Below are 18,008 nucleotides of genomic sequence, written 5' to 3'. Positions count from 1 at the left end.
TTATTATTGATTTCTGATTTAACTCCTTTATGGTCGGAGAAAGTATGTTGTATGTTTTAAATTCTTTTAAATTCGTTAAGTCTTGATTAATGATCCAGGGTATGGTCTATCTTGGTGAATATTCCAAGAACACCTGAAAACACATGTATGCTGCTGTTGTTGGGTGGAATGTTCCATCAATGTCAGTTACGTATCCTATGTTTATGTTTAGGTCTACCATCTTATTATTTTCTGTTTCTTCCCTCTATTCGTTGTCATTGTTGTTCCTCTGTTTCTTCTGTCTTGCCTTCTTTTGGTTTCTTTGAATATATTTTAGAATAGTATTTCATTTTAATTTATATGTTGTGATTTGGATAATATCTCCCTGTACGGTTTGCTCTAGCAAGTACGAAATACATACTTTTCACAGTCCATTTAGAATAAAAATTTTACCATTTCAGCTGGAGTGTAAAAGCGTTAGTACCATATAGATTCGCTTGCCTTCCTCCTTTTGTGTGATAACTGTCTATACGTATGTTACGTTGAAAAGACCGATCAGACAATCTTACACTTTTTTTTTTTTTTTTTGCAGGACTCAAGGTGTCATTTCCAGTGTCATTTCCCTTCTACCCATTAGCAATTCTGGCTATGAATTGTCTTATTTTTTCCTTCATTTGAAAATGATTTCAATTCACAATTAGTCCTAAAGCAATTTTTACTGGATACAGAATTCTGGAGGGACAGTTCTTTTCCTTCAACCTTTGAAAGATGGGCCACTTCATTCTGGCCTCATGGTTTCTGAATCATCTGTTCCCCTATAGGTATTGCATGATTTTTCTGTGGCAGCTTTTAAGATATTTTTCTTTGTCTTTCATTTTCAGAGGTTGGAATATGAGGCATGGATTTCAGGGGGGAGTTATTCCGTTCAGGTTTGTATAGCTTAAGTTTGCATTTTTCTATGTTTTGCCAAACTTGCAAAGTTTTCTGCCATTATTGCTTCAAATACTTTTTTCAACCCTGTAGATTGTTGTGTCACTGTTCCCTGAGGCTCTTTTTACTTCCTTTGAATCTTTTTTTTTTTTTATCTGTTTTCCAGAATAAATGGTTCTATTTGTCTGTCTGCTCCTGAGTCCTTCGATTGGGTATTTTTATTTCAGTTACTGCATTTTTCAGTTCTGAAGTTTCCATTTGTCTTTTTCCTGTATCTTCTGTTTCTTTGCTGATGCGTTCTATTTTAACTTTTATTTCGGGAGTGTTCATGATTACTCATTCAAGCATTTTATAATAGCCACTTGAAAGTCTTTGTCAGATAATTTCACCATCTGTGCGATCTCATCATTGGTGTCCATTGATTGTATTTAGTCATGTAAGTTGAGGTTTTCATGGTTTTCTTCGTGTGCCAAGTAGTTTTGGATTATGTCCTGGACACTCTGCCTCTGACTTTGACTCTGGGCCTTATGACATTTTATGGAAAGTGTTGATGTTTGTGTTTTCGTAGGTGCTTGACCTGCTTAGGTTCCAGCTGCACATTCTGTCCTTCCCTGGCCTGCGGTTCCAGCCAGTGTCAGCTCGGTTTCTGTGGCCTCTGTGCTGCTACGCCGGCCTGTCTGGTATCTGTGCCCCCCGATGCTCAGCCTGGTCCCTCCCCTGTGATCATTCTTCCGTATGTTCCTCAAGATCAGATATACAGGGACGCCTGGGTGGCTCAGTGGTTGAGCATCTGCCTTCGGCTCAGGGCGTGATCCCGAGGTCCTGGGATCGAGTCCCGCATCAGGCTTCCCGCAGGGAGCCTGCTTCTCCCTCTGCCTGTGTCTCTGCCTCTCTCTCTCTGTGTCTCTCATGAATAGACACATAAAATCTTTTTTTTAAAGGATCATATCTACAGTTGTGTTTTCATTTTCATTTGTTTCCATGTTTTTTTGACTTCTTCTTTGACCCATTCATTGTTTACTAGCATGTTATTAACCTCCATGTATTTGTGGACTTTCCAGATTTTTTCCTGTGGTTGATTTCTAGTTTCATAGCACAGTGGTCAGAAAAGATGCATGGTATGACTTTGATCTTTTTGAATTTGTTGAGACCTGTTTCATGGCCTAATATGTCATCTATTCTGGAGAACATTCCATGTGCACTTGGAAAGAATGTGTATCCGTTTTAGGATAGGATGTTCTGAATATACCTGTTAAATCCATCTGGTCCAGGGAGTCATTCAAAGCCACTGTTTGTTTCCTTGTTGATTTTTTGTTTGGGTTATCTGTCCATTGATGTAAGTGGGGTGTTAAAGTTCCCTACTATTATGTGTATTACTATCTATTATTTTTTCTATGTTTGTTATTAGCTGTTTTATGTATTGGGGTGCTCCTATGGTGAATGCATGAAGGTGTATGATTGAAAAAAAAAAGGTGTATGATTGTTACAGCTTCTTGTTGGATCATCCACTTTATGATTGTATAGTGTCTTTCTTTGTCTCTTGTTATAGTTTTTGTTTCATTTTTTTATTTTTAAACTATATTAATTTTTTTGAGAGAGAGAGAGAGAAGCACGGGGTAGGGGCAAAGGGATAGGGAGAAGCAGACTCCCCACTGAGCAGGAAGCCTGATGTGGGACTTGATCCCAGGACCCTGAGATCATGACCTGAGCCAAAGGCGGCAGCTTAACTGACTAAGCCCCGCCAGGTGCCCCTACAGTTTTTGTTTTAAAGCGTATTTTGTATGATAGAAGTATTACTACCCTGGCTTTCTTTTGACATTCATCTCCTGAGGCAAGGGAAATAAAAGCAAAAATAAATTATCGGAGCTACATTAAAATAAAAAGCTGCTTCTCAGCAAAGGAAACAATCAACAAGGCAAAAACCAGGGATCCCTAGGTGGCGCAGCGGTTTGGCGCCTGCCTTTGGCCCAGGGCGCGATCCTGGAGACCCGGGATCGAATGCCACATCAGGCTCCCTGCATGGAGCCTGCTTCTCCCTCTGCCTGTGTCTCTGCCTCTCTCTCTCTCTCTCTGTATGACTATCATAAATAAATAATAATAAAAAATGTTTTTAAAAAAAAAACAAGGCAAAAACCAACCAACTGAATGGGAGAAAATATTTGCAAATGACATATCCAATAAAGGGTTAGTATCCTAAAATCTATTGAGAATGTATCAAACTGAACACCCAAAAGGTGAATTATCCAATTAAACAATAGGCAGAAGACACCAATAGACATTTTTCCAAGAAGACATCTAGATGGCCAACAGACACCTGAAAGGATGCTCATCATCAGGTATCACCAGGGAGATGCAAATCAAAACCACAATGAGCTATCCCCTCACACCTGTCAGAATGGCAAAAATCCACAACACAGGAAATAGATGTTGGTGAGGATGTGGAGAAAGGGGAACCCTATCGCAGTGTTGGTGGGAACACAAGCTGGTGCAGCCACTCTGGAGAACAGTGTGGAGGGTCCTCAAGAAGTTAAAAGTGGAGCTCCCCTATGACCCAGCAATTACACTACTGGGTATTTACCCAAAGAATATGAAAACACTAATGCAAAGGACACATGCACCTCTGTGTTTACTGCAGCATCATTCGCAGTAGCCAAATTATGGAAACAGCCCAAGTATCCATTGATAGATGATTGGGTGAAGATGTGTATATTTACAGTGGAATATTATTCAGCCATAGAAAGAATGAAGTCTTCTCATCCGCAATGAGCTAGAGGGTATTCTTTTTTTTTTTTTTAAATAATTTTATTTGTTCATGAGAGACACAGAGAGAGAAGCAGAGACGCAGGCAGAGGGAAAAGCAGGCTCCCTGCGGGGAGCCTGATGCACGACTTGATCCCGGGACCCCCAGGATCACGCTCTGAGCCGAAGGCAGACATTCAACATCTGAGCCACTCAGGTGCCCTGCTAGAGAGTATTCTAATTAAAAACCTAACCATAAGCCAAACCCTAACTCTAACCCCTGTGAATCACTAATCCGTAACCCTAAGCCCTTACCCTCACCATAACCCTCTACGTAAACTCATCTCTCTGTAGGGGTCTCTGAAGTGCCCGACATAGGCCCATACCCTCATCCCCACCCTAGCCCTAACAGTTACCCTTAAGCCAGCCCTACACCAAACCCTACTCCAAGATCTGAGGAAAGAAAATACCCAGCATATATATACCGTGGCATATTACTCAGCCACAAAGAACAAGAAAATCTTGCCGTGTGTAGTGACACAGATAGAGGCAGAGAGTATTCTAATTGAAAACGTTATCCTAAAGCAAACCCTAACCCTAACCCTAACCCGTAACTGCTAACTACTAACCACTAACCCATCAATCTGAGCATTGCACTTGTTGTAAACTTAGCCCTCTGGAGGGGCCTCTGAACTGCAGGACAATATGCCCATACCCTCACCACAGCCTTTACCCCAACCCTACCCTTATTCCAGCCCTACACTGAGCAGTACTCCAAGATCTGAGGAAAGAAAGGATGTGGTGTGTACATGGACACACATACACACACACGCACACACACACACACACACGCACTGAAGTAGGACTGACTCCACCATCAAAAAGAATGAACCCTTGCCATTTGCAATGACATGGATGGACCTAGAGGGTATCATGCTAAGTGAAGTCCTTCAGAGAAAGCCAAGTACCATATGATCTCACTCATATGTGGAATTTAAGAAACAAAACAAATGAACAAAAGGGAGAAAAGAGTGAGAGACGCAGACCAAGAAACAGACTCAACTCTAGAGAACAAGCTGGTGGTTGCTAGGGGGAGGGGGTGGAGGGGGGGGAGAGGCGATGGGGATGAAGGAGGGCACATACCCTGATGAGCACCGAGCACTGTGTGCAGTCGTTGAATCCAGTCTACCCCTGCATGGGTGGAGGGGGGACCATTTTTCCCTGTGCTTTTCTATCTCTGCTCTCCCTCCAGTGTTTTCCCATGGCCCCAAACCCCACTCCCTTCTGTGATGGAGACAAGGCAGGGTTCCACGTGATGGCATGGCAGAGGATTTAAAGATAAAGAAATTAAAAAAGAAAAAGAAATAAGTAAATTGTTTCTCCCCTCACGGAGCCACAGCTCCCCCTAATGGAGAGGACAGTTTGTCTCCCTGGGGTATTTGGCTCTTGGGCTGCAGGCCCTGCTTGGGGATTGCCTGGGAGCTGGGGTGTGAGAGGGGAGAGCAGAGGGAGAAACGTTAGGGAACCTTCCGACTTTCTCTGAGCTTTCGAAGTTCCCCTCTCTCACTTTTGGCCTTCTGCAGTGGTGACATTCTTTTTTTTTCTCCTTTCTTTCTTTCCCCTGTTGGCTTTTGAAGCTATATGCTCTTTTGCTATTATTTTGCTATTATGCCAGACACTAGAGCGTGCAGAGTGAAACTGAAAAGTTGAAAGCTAATGAGTAATTTCTTCTGAAACGACAGAAGAACTTCAGAAAACTTTAATTTGGATCATACTCCCTGCTGACTTAACGTGCTATTTTGCATGGCATTTTGACATGATTTTAAGAGATTTTTGGTTGTAGTAAGATGCATATAAAATGTGCCAACCTAACCATTTTAAGTGTACAATTCAGTGACATTAAATACATTCAAAATATTGCGTCACCATCACCACTATGTAGCTCCAGAATGTTTTTTATCATGTCAAACAGAACCTATATCCATTTGAAAAATCACTCTAGTAACCACTTTTCTATTTTCCAGCTCTATCAATAGGACTATCCTAGGTACCTCGTTACAAGGGCACTCACACGCCCTTTGTCCTGTTGTGTCTGGCTTAGTTCACTCGGCGTAATGTCCTCAAAAGTTATCCATGTCATAGCGTGTCTCACAATGTCATTCTTTCTTAAGGCTAAATAATTTTCCATTGTATGTATTCACCGCATTTTGTGGATTCATTCATCCATTGATGGACATTTGGGCTGTGTCCATCTTTCCTGCTGTGAACGTTGCCGTACAAATGCCTGTCCGAGTTTCTGCTTTCAATTCTTCCGATATATACCTGGACGTCAAATTGCTTGATCACGTGGTTATTTTATGGTAATTTTTAAAGATTTATTTATTTGTTCATGATAGACATAGGGAGAGAGGGAGGCAGAGACACAGGAGGAGGGAGAAGCAGCCTCCTCGCCAGGAGCCCGATGTGGAACTCGATCCCGGGACTCCAGGATCGCGCTCTGGGCCAAAGGCAGGCGTCAAACCGCTGAACCACCAGGGATCCCTATGGTAAATTTTTTGAGGAATTGTCATACCATTTACCCTGGTGGCTAAAGCACTCTCTGTTTCTAGCAGCAATGCACGAGGGTTCCAGCTTCCCAAAATACTCACCAACACTTGTTTCCTGGATTAAAAAACAAAACAAAACAAAACAAAACAAAAAACAAAAAAAAAAAAAACATGATAGCCACCGCTAATGGGTGTGAAGTAGCATCTCATTGTATTTTCATTTTCATTTCCCTGCTGATTAGTGATGTTGAGCATCTTTTCACGTGCTTTTTTGCCTTTTGTGTATTTTCTTTGGAGAAGTGTCTATTCAAGACCTTTGTCCATTTTTGAATTTGGTTATTTGTATGTTGTTAAGTTATGGGTGTTCTTATACATTTTGGATTTTCATCCGCTATCAGATAAACTATTATCAAGTATTTTCTCCCATTCTGTGGTTAGTGTTTCCTCCCTTGATAGTATCCTTTTTTTAATGATAGTATCCTTAAATGCACAAAATTTCTAGAGTTTTCATGGAGTCCAGTTTAGCTATTTTTTTCTTTTGTTGCCTGGACTTTTGGTGTCATATTGAAGAATTCATTACCAAATCCAATGGGATGAAAGTTACCCCCTATGTTTTCTTCTAAGATTCTTAGAGTTTTAGCTCTTAAGTTTATAGGTCTGGTTTGCTGCTGGTTTTTCTCCCTTTTCTGCAGGAATTTTGTTGTTATTTCTTTTTATTTTGTTTTGTTTGCCATTTTGCTATTTGGGATCATTTCCCCTCTTTATTAAGTGGGGAGGGGAGTGAAGCTTAACAAGCTGAACTTGTTCTTATTGTTCAAGACTTGCAATGGGAAATTGTTAATACAAGTAGAATATCTGCAATTTTTCTGATTTCAGGCTTTTTATCCAACCTTTTTCTAACTCATTTTAGTCTGTTATTTCTGTTCGGCCTACTTGACAATGTTTTCATGATTTAAAATTATTCTTTACTTAGTTAAAAACTGTTTGCAATCAGCAGTTCTCCTTTTTATAGCTTCAGTGCATTACATAAATTTCGTGTGATGTAATCCAGTTCACGGAAACTGTGAAGTCATTCAGTCTACACAGCCTCACTGCCAATTCATCCATGTTTTTGTTGATGCTTTTAATTTTTTTTAAAGATTTTATTTATTTGTTCATGAGAGACCCAGGCAGAGGGAGAAGCAGGCTCCATGCGGGGAGCTTGATGTGGGAACCAATTCCGGGTCTCCTTGGACCAAAGGCGCCGCTAAACCCCTGAGCCACCTGGGCTGCCCAGTGCTGTTAATTAAAAAAAAAAAAGGTTAAAAATACAGGAAAGTACAGAAAATAATAGCCATCCATGCTTCAACACCCACAATTACTAAGTGTCAACATTTTGTCATAATTTTTTCAGATCGTTTTTAATGAAATCTTACAAATAAAACCAAAATAATCTTGGCACGCCCTTAGTGCTAGTGACCCTCCACCTCTCCAGAGACCATGGTTGTGATGAATTTCTGCATGGCCTTCCACAATGCCATACTTTCTTGGTTTTCCTCCCTTCCTGGTACCTCTTTTCTTTTAAGTTTTAGGGTTTAATTTTTTTTTCTATTTGAATGTAGTTGACAGGCAATGTTACACTAGTTTCAGGTGTACGACATAGTGATTGGACTAGTCTATATGACTGAGCCACCCAGGCCCCCCTGTAAGGCAATAAGTCTTATCAAGCCCTTTTGTTCTCATGACTTATTCCTTTCAGAACTTACTCATTCTATAACTCTTTCTTGCCCCTCTCTCCACTCCCCTCTCTTTGGGAAACAGTCAGTTTGTTCTCTGCATTGCAGGTCCGATTCTGCTTTTGTTTATTTGTTTTGTTGTTTTAGATTCCACACATGAGTGGAAGTATATGGTATTTGTCTTTCTCTGTCTGACTTATTTCCGTTAGCATAATATCCTCTGGGTCGGTTCGTGTTGTGGCAAATGGCACAGTCACATCCCTTTTCACGGCTGAGTGATGGCAGTCTTCCTCATCCACTGGTCTGTCAGTGGACGCTTGGATTGCTTCCATGTCTTGGCTATTGTCAGTAATGCTGCAGCGAACATTGGGGTGCATGTCTGTTAGTATTTTCATTTTCTTGGCGTAAATCCTCAGTAGTGCAATGGCTGGGTCGTAGGGGAGCTCTATGGTGAACTTCTTGAGGACCCTCCACGCTGTTCTCCAGAGCGGCTGCACCAGCCTGCGTTCCCACCAACAGTGCAAGAGGGTCACCCTTTCTCCACATCCTCGCCAACACATTGTTTCTTGTGTTTTTTTATTTCAGCCATTCTGACAGGCATCAGGTGATATCTCATTGTAGTTTTGATCTGTATTCCCTGATAATGACTGATGCTGAGCATCTTTTCATGTGTCTGTCGGCCATCTGGATGGCTTCTTTGGAGAAATGTCTATTCGGGTCTTCTCGTTTTTTAATTGGATTGTTTGAGGGGTTTTTCGGTGTTGAGTTTTGTAAGTTCTTTGTATGGTGTGGATATTAACACCTTATCAGATATGTAATTCGCAAATATTTCTCCTATTCATTTAGTTGTCTTTTTGTTTTGTTGATGCTTTCCTTTGCTGACCTCACAGCTCTTTCCAGTCTTCATTTGGACTTCGCTGTGCGACTTCTATAATAATTAACTATATTTGCCAGTTAATCCCCCAAAGAGGTTTAGAAGAATATTATATGATTCTAGGTGTGTCTATATGCTGAACTAAGTATGGCCCCAAGCCTGGAGAAAGTAGACTTAATGGAAATATCAGGGAATGGGGTAGAGCTGAGATATCCTACAGGAAAGGATAGACCAGGGTACAAGTCCCAAAGGCTAATGCCAGTTTAGGAATCAGTAAGCAGATGACACCTATTGTTAGTATATAACAGGGACTGAAGCAAAATGTGTGAATTTCAGAGTAAAAACTGAAGGACAACAAACAAAGCCAGGTTATATCACACAGTCTTTCCAAACGAAAGTGGACATTTCCTAGGGAGTTTACAGGAACCAGATAAAAAGTCGTTCCTTTGTATGAGTAGCATGAATGAGAAGCTACAGACCCAGGGGCATACACACCTAGATTCCCTAAAAGGATTAGGTGCTCCATCTAGTCCCCGTATGGGACAATTCCAGGGTACTGTATCTGATAGTGTGGAAGTGGACCAAGATCTCAATCTTTGGGCAAGAGCGATTTTGATGATTTGTAGGCAGCACTGTTTGTAAGGCAGGAAGTCTTTTTTAAAAAAAAAATTTATTTATTGAGAGAGAGAGAGAGAGAGCGCCCAGCGGTGGGGAGGGGCAGAGGGAGAGGGAGAAGCAGACTCCCCACTGAGCAAGGGGCCCGATGTGGGGCTCGATCCCAGGACCCTGAGACCACAACCCGAGCTGAAGGCAGATGCTTCAGTGACTGAGCCACCCAGGTGCCCCTGTAAGGCAGTAAGTCTTATCAAGCCCTTTGTTTAGTCCTGCAGAAGTGACAGCCTTGTACCCTGAAGATAGAGCTGGGAGCTGCTTCTAAATTGCTGGCATAGGGTTAAGACCATGAGAAGGGCAAGAGGGGCTCCCGGGTGGCTTAGTCAGTTGGCTGTCTGACTCTTGGTTCTGGCTCAGGTCGTGATGCCAGGGTCCTGGGATCGAGCCCCACATCAGGCTCTCCGCTCAGCGGGGAGTCTCCTCCTCCCTCTCTCCCTGCTCCTCCCCCTGCTTGTGCACTCTCTCTGTGTCAAATGAATAAATAAAATCTTAAAAAAAATAAGACTTAACCTTATTATCAACTAAAATTCTATCAGTCTTTTTTCACTTCTCCAGGAGCAAAATCGACTTCATCTATTCACTTGGGAGCCTATCTATCTCTAGCCTGGCAAGCACATTAATGTTTCTAAGTCTATTTAATATACTTTTTATCCCTTTGAATATAATGCTATTCACATGCTCAAGGCGCATGTGTTCAACATTTTCATTGATGATTTAGATAAAGATAATCTGGATGACCCAGGACACAATCCTGCAGCATATCACCAGAAACCTCTGAGCAGGTCAACGCATTAATTATTAGTCTTTAGATATGAGTCTTTTCAACAGTTTCTGATTTACCCAGTTGTCTGTGACTGTAGCCCGTAGTGCCTCATCTTGTGAGGAAAAAGTGCAATAGACACAGATAGAAAACCAGTAGGCTTGGAAAGTCATGCCAAGGAGTTTCACACTGTCTACACTCAGTGACGATCCATTTCAGAGATTTAAACAGGGAAGGAAATGGTCAGAGTCTTCTCTTAATAGAGCTGTGCAACCTCCTTGTATTTATCTTTCATGAAATGTCCTTTCATCTTTTGAACCTATTTTAACATCTGTATACAAATGCCAAATCATAGTGTTGTGCACTTTATTTTTTTATTAAAGATTTTACTTATTTTTATTTTTTTAAGATTTTATTTATTTATTCATGAGAGACACACAGAGAGAGGGGGGCAGAGACACAGGCAGAGGGAGAAGCAGGCTCCGTGCAGGGAGCCCGATGTGGGACTCGATCCCAGGACTCCAGGATCACGCCCTGGGCCGAAGGCAGGCGCTAAACTGCAGAGCCACCTAGGGATCCCTGTTCTACACTTTAAATGCATACACCTTTATTTGTCAATTTATACCTCAATAAAGCTGGAAAAAAACCTGAGCTTATCAGGTCACTGGAAAGATAATACAAACCAGAGAAATGGTAAAGCAAGAATTGATGGTGTGCCTGCCCTGCCATTCCTTTCACCAGGAAAATTTCTATGCATCCTTCACATTTAACCTTTAAATCATCATATGAAATCATATTCATGAACTAAAATATTTAATCAAAGATAAATATCCACATTGTACATTTAACATGTTCCATGTCTACCTACACACTTCCTTTCTCTTTCCCACGAGGATTGTTGGCCTTGAGATGTAGTTGTTTTTGTCATAAAGAGTCCCTTGTAGGCCTTATTGGCAGTGACTTCATCACTCCTTTTCAAGAACTCTCCTTAGGTCTTTTCCCTTCATACTTTGTCACCAGCAGCTCCTTCACACATCTAGTTCTCTCTCTAGCATTTAGCATTCCTTTTGGTTGACGTTCATTAAATGTGGTATCTATTACAGAGGGCTACGTGTCCTCTTGGTACTATTGTATTAGAACGATTAAATAGTGATTAAGTTTTCACTTTTTGATTTCTTTTCCTTTTGAATTCACATGTTCAGACTCCAACGGGAGCTTCTTTCCTGATAGGATCTCAACCCCGGATTCATTCGCAACCAGTTTTAAGGATCAGCAATCCTGCTCCATCCAAAAGATATAACGTATGTTCGAACTGCTGTTTCCTAGCCCCTTGGCAGAGATGTACAATCACTGGAGGCAGGACTGGTGTTAGAGCAGTCTTACAATATATATATCTTTTGTGTACTGGTGGTCTCTTATAGGAGAAAAACTAATTCTGACGTTTTCAGCATTATGAAAAGACACAGAACTGTGCAGACCTGGTGCTCTACACACTTGTATTGTTAAACGTCAACTGGGTTCTGATACCTACTCAGTTTTAGTCATTCATGCAACGAACCTAACTCATCAGTGCTGGAGAGATGGATAACAGCCTGCAGATCGCAGGAACAACTTCCCAGAAAAGTGATACCTAAGTTGAATCCTAAGATTTAGAAAGAGGTAGCCAGATAAACATATAAATAGATAGGAAAGCACAAAAAGCCCCATTAGAGATCAAAGGAGGGCATGATTGACCCGGGATGGAAGGTTCCAGGGTAATGAGTGTCACATACTAGGGAGGATTTCAACTAGTAGATGTATAGATAATAGAAGTTTTGCATCGTCGGCAGGGGAAACGGCATGGGTAGAGAAGTGGATGTAGGCAATGGAAATGTGGAAGAGTGTAGGTGAAGCATGGGGGGGACCGTGTCATTGCTTCAGAGTGTTGTTTTCGAGAAATCTTTATGAGGTTTCTTCCTTCAGTCTTTAGGTGGTGTATCGGGTCCCCGGGTTCCTGAATGCTTGTTCTAAGAGGCCTGACAAAGCTTTGGGTATTAGATCATAAGACTGACCAGACTTTTATGTAAAAGTATTTGTGATCTATTTTATAATCACAAAGAAAAATATGTAGAAATGATAAAATATTTACATACCTCTCTTTCTTTTGTGCAGTCACAATCCATGTAAAAGTACCGAAGCAAAAAGGTTCCGATTCGGAGATGAACAAAGGTGATGATCTCTCTACAGCCTGAACTCATCCACATCTTCCAAGTAAAAAACAGTTGTTTGAACATTCAATGCTTTTGAGATTCTTCAATTCAGTGTTTTGGAGGTGACACACTCTACCTCTCTTGTTTTAATAGTTCTCCTGGAAATGTTACCCTGCAAAATCATCAAAAACTAAAGTTAAATATGTTGGCAAATTAAACTCCAATAAAAAAATTAAAAAACCCTAAAGTTAATATCTTAACCTCCCCTCCCAAATAACACAAGGGCCTTAGGACGTTTTTACACTACAAGGGCATTCCCTCCCAACTAACATACTTTGGTGGTCCCACATTTTAGCCCTGCCCTATTCTGTTAGCCCCCTAGATTAAAAGTACTAGACTGGCTGGCTCAGTCAGTAGAGCATGGAATTCTTGATCTCGGGGTTGAGTTCGAGCCCCACACTCCGCATAGAGCTCACTTAAAAAAAGGATTAATATTTAGGGAAAGTTTTTACTTCAATTTAACCATGTGTTTACAAATTCTTTGTTCAACATACCTCCTTGCCCTGGAATCATTTCCCTCTTCCTGAAGCAAATCTTTTAGAAGTTCCATTAGTATAGTTATTCATGTGATAAACTCAGCTTTTGTTTATCTGAAGATGGATTTCTTTTTACTCATTATTTTTAAAGCAGATTTTATTTTTTGAAGATTTTATTTATTTATTCATGAGACACACACACACAGAGAGAGAGAGAAAGAGAGAGAGAGAGAGGCAGAGACACAGGCAGAGGGAGAAGCAGGCCCCATGCAGGGAGCCCGACGTGGGACTCGATCCCAGGACTCCAGGATCATGTCCTAAGCCGAAGGCAGACACTTAACCGCTGAGCCACCCAGGTGGCCCCTAAACCAGATTTTAAATTTAGGTATACATACAGCTTCTATCAGCATGCTTGTACAAACCTTTTTGTGGAGAAATGTGGATATATCTCTTAGGCCAATACCTAGGAGTAGCATGGCTGGGTCACAGAGTAGGTGTTTGTCTAAAATTAAGACTCCCCCAAATCTTCCAAAAACAACTATTGCACCTTATCCTACTGGCACTCTATGAGAATTCCAGATGCTCCAAATCCCAGCCAACAATCACTACTGTCAATGTTTTAAATCTTGCCTATTTTATTGGGTTTGTAGTAACATAATGTTGTGGTTTAATTGACATTTGTCTGATGAGTAAGCAACTTTTCACATGATTATTGGTCATTCCAGTCTTTTTTGGTGAAATGTCCAACTATTTGTTTGTTTTAATGTCTGCTTTGTTTTTGATTATTTGTAGTCATTTATATATCCTGAATATTGATTCTGTGTCAGATATATATTCTACAGATAATCGGTCCCAGTCTGTGGCTTGCCCATTCTTAATGGCCTCATTTGGTGAACAGGCGTCTTCTAATTTTGAAATCTACTTTATGAAGTTTTTCTTTTATGATTAGAGCCTTTTGTGTCATTAGACATAATTGATTATCCCAATGTCATGAAGATATCCCTGTTTTCTTTGAGAAGGTCTATCATTGTAGTTTTTATGTTTATGTCTATGATCCATGTAAAATACATTTTTATGTTTGGTGACGGGTAAGAGCAGAGATTTACTTTTCCATATACCCATGCAGCTGTTCCTGCAACATTTGTGAAAAGCAAATTCTTTTCCCCTTGGGTTGCCTTGGTAGATTTCTCAAAAATCAATTGACAACAAATTTAGGGCTCTATTTTTTAGTTTGTTTTGTTCCATTGAGTCATACCTCTGTCCTTAGACCAACAACACACTGTCTTGGGTCCAACAGTTTTCCGTAGGTCACAAAGTCGGGTAGTATTAGTCTTCCATGTTCATTCATCGTTTCCAAGTTTGTGTGAGGAATTTAGGTTCTCTTTGAAAATCCCATGAAAATATTACAATCAGCTGATCAGGTTTTTTTTAAAAAATATTTTATTTATTTATTCATAGACACAGAGGGAGAGAGGCAGAGACACAGGGAGAGGGAGAAGCAGGCTCCATGCGGGGAGCCCGATCTGGGACTCAATCCCGGGTCCCCAGGATCACAACCCAGGCTGCAGGCGGCGCCAAACCGCTGCGCCACCAGGGCTGCCCGCTGCACCACCAGGGCTGCCCTGATCAGGTTTTTAAAAAGGCATCCGAGAATGCTGATTGGGAGTACGCTGAATCTAGAGTTAAATTCGGGGCAAATGGACATACAGAAATGTTAACTTCTGAATCATGAATCTGGCCTAAGTCTCCTTTTATTTATTCAGGCAGTCTTTAAATTCTTTCTATTGGGAGTTTTTAATGGTAACTAGCATATTTCATTATCCAACTACGAAGTGTTTTATGTTTTTAGTTCCAATATAATGGTACTATTTAATGTCATATTCTAAGGTTTTGTTACTACTGTATGGAAGCTCCGTTCCAGTCCTCGGCCCCTCCACCTCCTTGGTCCTACCGCCCAGCCTAGTTTCTCCTCCTGCATCCATCATCTTCCCAGCCCTCCAGCACCCTCCCTTTCCCCAGTCCTGTACCCCACCCCACTCCAGTCCTCCAGCTTCTTCCTGTCCCAGGTCCCCTAGTCCTGCCCCTTCTGGTCCTCCAAACTCTCTCTTTTATCAGGTCCTCTACAAACACCCCTCTTTCTAGTCTCAAGCCCCACCCACCTTCCTCACTGCCCCCCACCCAGGACCATTACACCAGTCTAGTCCTCTCCTCAGTCCTCTTGTCCCTCCACTCTCACGACTCCTGCAAGCTCTCCCATCGCCCCAGTCCTGGAACAACTCCTCGCTGATCCCCGGCCCTCTAGCTCTTGCCACTTTCCTCTCTCATGCAATGTCCTCCCCAGCCTGGTGTCCCTGGGTCTGCACTTCTGCCTTTTCTCATCCAGCTGCTTCACTCTCCTCAGTTCTCCATCCCTTCCCACTTTACTTCCCCATTCCTGTTGCATGTCCTCTACCCCCAGCCGTGTTTCTCTCCATGAGCAGGTGCCTGAGTGTGTTCACAGTGGAGAGGAGTGTGCCCCTCCTCCAATTTTCTGTTCCCCTTTCTTCTGCCTGTATAAACCCATGCCCCAGACTCCGAGCCTGCTCAATGTCCTTTGGCCTCACCCTCTTTTTGAATTACGTTGCTCTTCTTCCCTTCTTTGGTCCTTAATTGTTTTTGCCTGCCCCTTGCTCCATCGTTATCCCCCTCTGCTCTACGCTCTCTCCGTGGTCCTTTCCCTGCCTCACTCCCATTCCCCAGCTCTCACGTAGGTCTTCATTCTTCTTATGGATTTCCCCTCAGAGTAGTCTATTTATTTATTTCTTTAGATTTTGTTTATGTATTCATGAGAGACACACGGAGAGAGAGAGAGAGAGGCAGAGACATAGGCCAAGGGAGAAGCAGGCCCCCTGTGGGGAACCCGATGTGGGACTCCAGGACCCCAGGATCACGCCCTGAGCCAAGGGCAGACGCTCAACCACTGAGCCATCCAGGTGCCCCCAACTCAGAGTAGTTTTATTTTGAATTTTGTTAGCGTTTGTGAGATTGAACATGTTTTATGTTAAAAGGAAACTTTTACATTTTTGTTAATTTTCTTTTGCCCATTTTTCAGTATGACTTGATCTCTGTGACATAATCATGCTAAATTTTCCCCCCAGTTTCTTAGTTACAATTTGAATTTGCTCTGGTATCATTTTTGTAGGAGTTATATTGTTGGTTTTTTTTTTAATAAATGGGCAAATATATTGGCCTTTTCTTTTTTTGTCCCTGGATGAGCCATAGAATGTCTTACACCAAAGGTAAAGGTGGAATCACCTTGTATTTCCTTTTGGTATTTATATGATTTAGAGCTTTAAACATTGATTTTGGTAATCCATCTGGAATTTATTCTTGTATATGGTTTGTGATATCAATCTAATTTAAGTTTTTCCCAAATAGCTACCTAGCTGTCACAACACCATTAAAAAGCAGTCCATCTTTGTCTCAGTGATTTGAGCTACCACCTTTGTCATTTAATAAATCTGCCTGCATACTTGTCTGTTTCTGGATATCGTACTTTATTCTAAAGGTCTGTGTTCATGAAATAAAGAACACTGGACTTAGAGCTGAATTATTTGGGTTCTTTCTGCTCTATCCCAAGATTTGATGTAGGACTATAGGCACATTCTGTTCTCTTTCAGGCCTTAGTGTCATCATCTGTAGCATTAGACGTTCCAGCCAGATTACTGGCATTTCTGTGAGTCTGCACAATTTGGCACTAATCAAGTAAATCTCTACCCTTACCTGTCATGAAACATAAAAATGTATTTTACACGGATCATAGACATAAACATCAAAACTACAATGATAGACCTTCTGAAAGAAAACAGGGGGATATCTTCATGACATTGGGATAATCAAATGCCCTATATTGTTAGGAGCTGGAACTTAAGTCATGGAGTTCTAGCTTCTGAGGCCTGACCTCTCCTTGAATTAGAGCTGAGTGAACTTTGGGTTCTTTGTTCCCTAGTCTAGGGTCTTACTGCATATAGGTCCATTTCTTTGGCCCGGATAGGCCTTTGGCCCTTTTCTGATAGTACAACAAGGTCACTTTATATATGTATTCATAAGGAACAGTCTGGAAGGATGTTGGGTGGAACAAGATAATGAAAGTAAAATCATTTGGTGTGCCCTTGCTACCCAATATGTGACTCTTATGACAGTAATCCTATTATCTTACAAATGGTTCATTTTTTTAGAGGGTGGAAGGTCAGAGGGAGAGGGAGACAGAATGTCAGGCCGGCTGCAGCCCAGCTCTGAGCCCACCGTGGAGCCTGTGGGGAGGCTCCATCCCACCACCCTGAAATCACGACCTGAGCTGAAATCAAGTCTCACGCTTAATGACTGAGCCACCCCGGCACCACACAAATGGCTCATTTTTAAGATTCTTTAGTTGTGTGTAAACTATGGGTGATAATAGTCCCTCTCAGCCAGAGCTTGCGGGGATTAGATAGCATGACTCAGTGGCTGGCACATAGGTAGATTTTAAGACGTGTCAATCACGATTATTACTACATACGTATCCCCACTGAGTAAGGGAACTAACATCCTTTATTCATAATCGGGCTGCCTGGGTAGGGTTTGTGCGAGCGGATGCAGCAGCGCTTCACAGCGAAGCCCTGAGAGCAAGCAGATGCGGGAGGAACGGGGTGGTTAGTTGTTGGAAAAGACACCAGAGCCTAAGTACGTAGGAGTGTGTAGCGCACTTGCTTTCAAAGGGTCGTGGTGGCGGGCGGTGTTGGGGCCGTCCGTCAGGCTGGAAGCCTCACAAGGGTCCTTAGGCTCCTCTATGTAGAATAGAGTCGTGAGACGTCTGAATTGGGGTGGCAACATGCTGGTCAAGGGTGGCTTTCGGGAAAGGCTGGTGCAGTGGGCGGGGTATTAAACTCGGGCCAGTGGCTCCACTCCGAAACGGACCCTCTGACGGCCGGGATGCTCGTCGGGATGGTGGGACCAGAAAGACACCAAGAGCACGGCCCCGCCTTGTCCTCTAGGTCGCAGACTCACTAGTAGCTGCTTGGGGCTGGGGTCGCTTCTGGGGTCATTCTGG

The 18,008-nt window shown here is 42.1% G+C and overlaps 1 protein-coding gene across 2 annotated transcripts in view; it reads left to right on the top strand.

The window, feature by feature from the left end:
- Positions 1 to 12,492, top strand: part of LOC144307736 (phosphatidylinositol-binding clathrin assembly protein-like) — a 36,290-nt gene extending 23,798 nt beyond the window's left edge. The window contains exons 14-16 of one of the 2 annotated variants that reach the window (XM_077887700.1): positions 861 to 908; positions 11,418 to 11,516; positions 12,367 to 12,492. In XM_077887700.1, coding sequence (XP_077743826.1) covers positions 861 to 908; positions 11,418 to 11,516; positions 12,367 to 12,381 — 162 coding nt within the window. In that variant the 3' untranslated portion in view covers positions 12,382 to 12,492. The remainder of the gene's footprint in view (positions 1 to 860; positions 909 to 11,417; positions 11,517 to 12,366) is intronic. The other variant, XM_077887701.1, reaches the window with a different exon arrangement.
- The last annotated feature ends 5,516 nt before the right edge of the window (positions 12,493 to 18,008 follow it).

This window comes from Canis aureus, chromosome X (assembly GCF_053574225.1).
Source record: "Canis aureus isolate CA01 chromosome X, VMU_Caureus_v.1.0, whole genome shotgun sequence".
NCBI lineage: Eukaryota > Metazoa > Chordata > Mammalia > Carnivora > Canidae > Canis > Canis aureus.
This window is presented reverse-complemented; position numbering and strand designations above follow the sequence as displayed.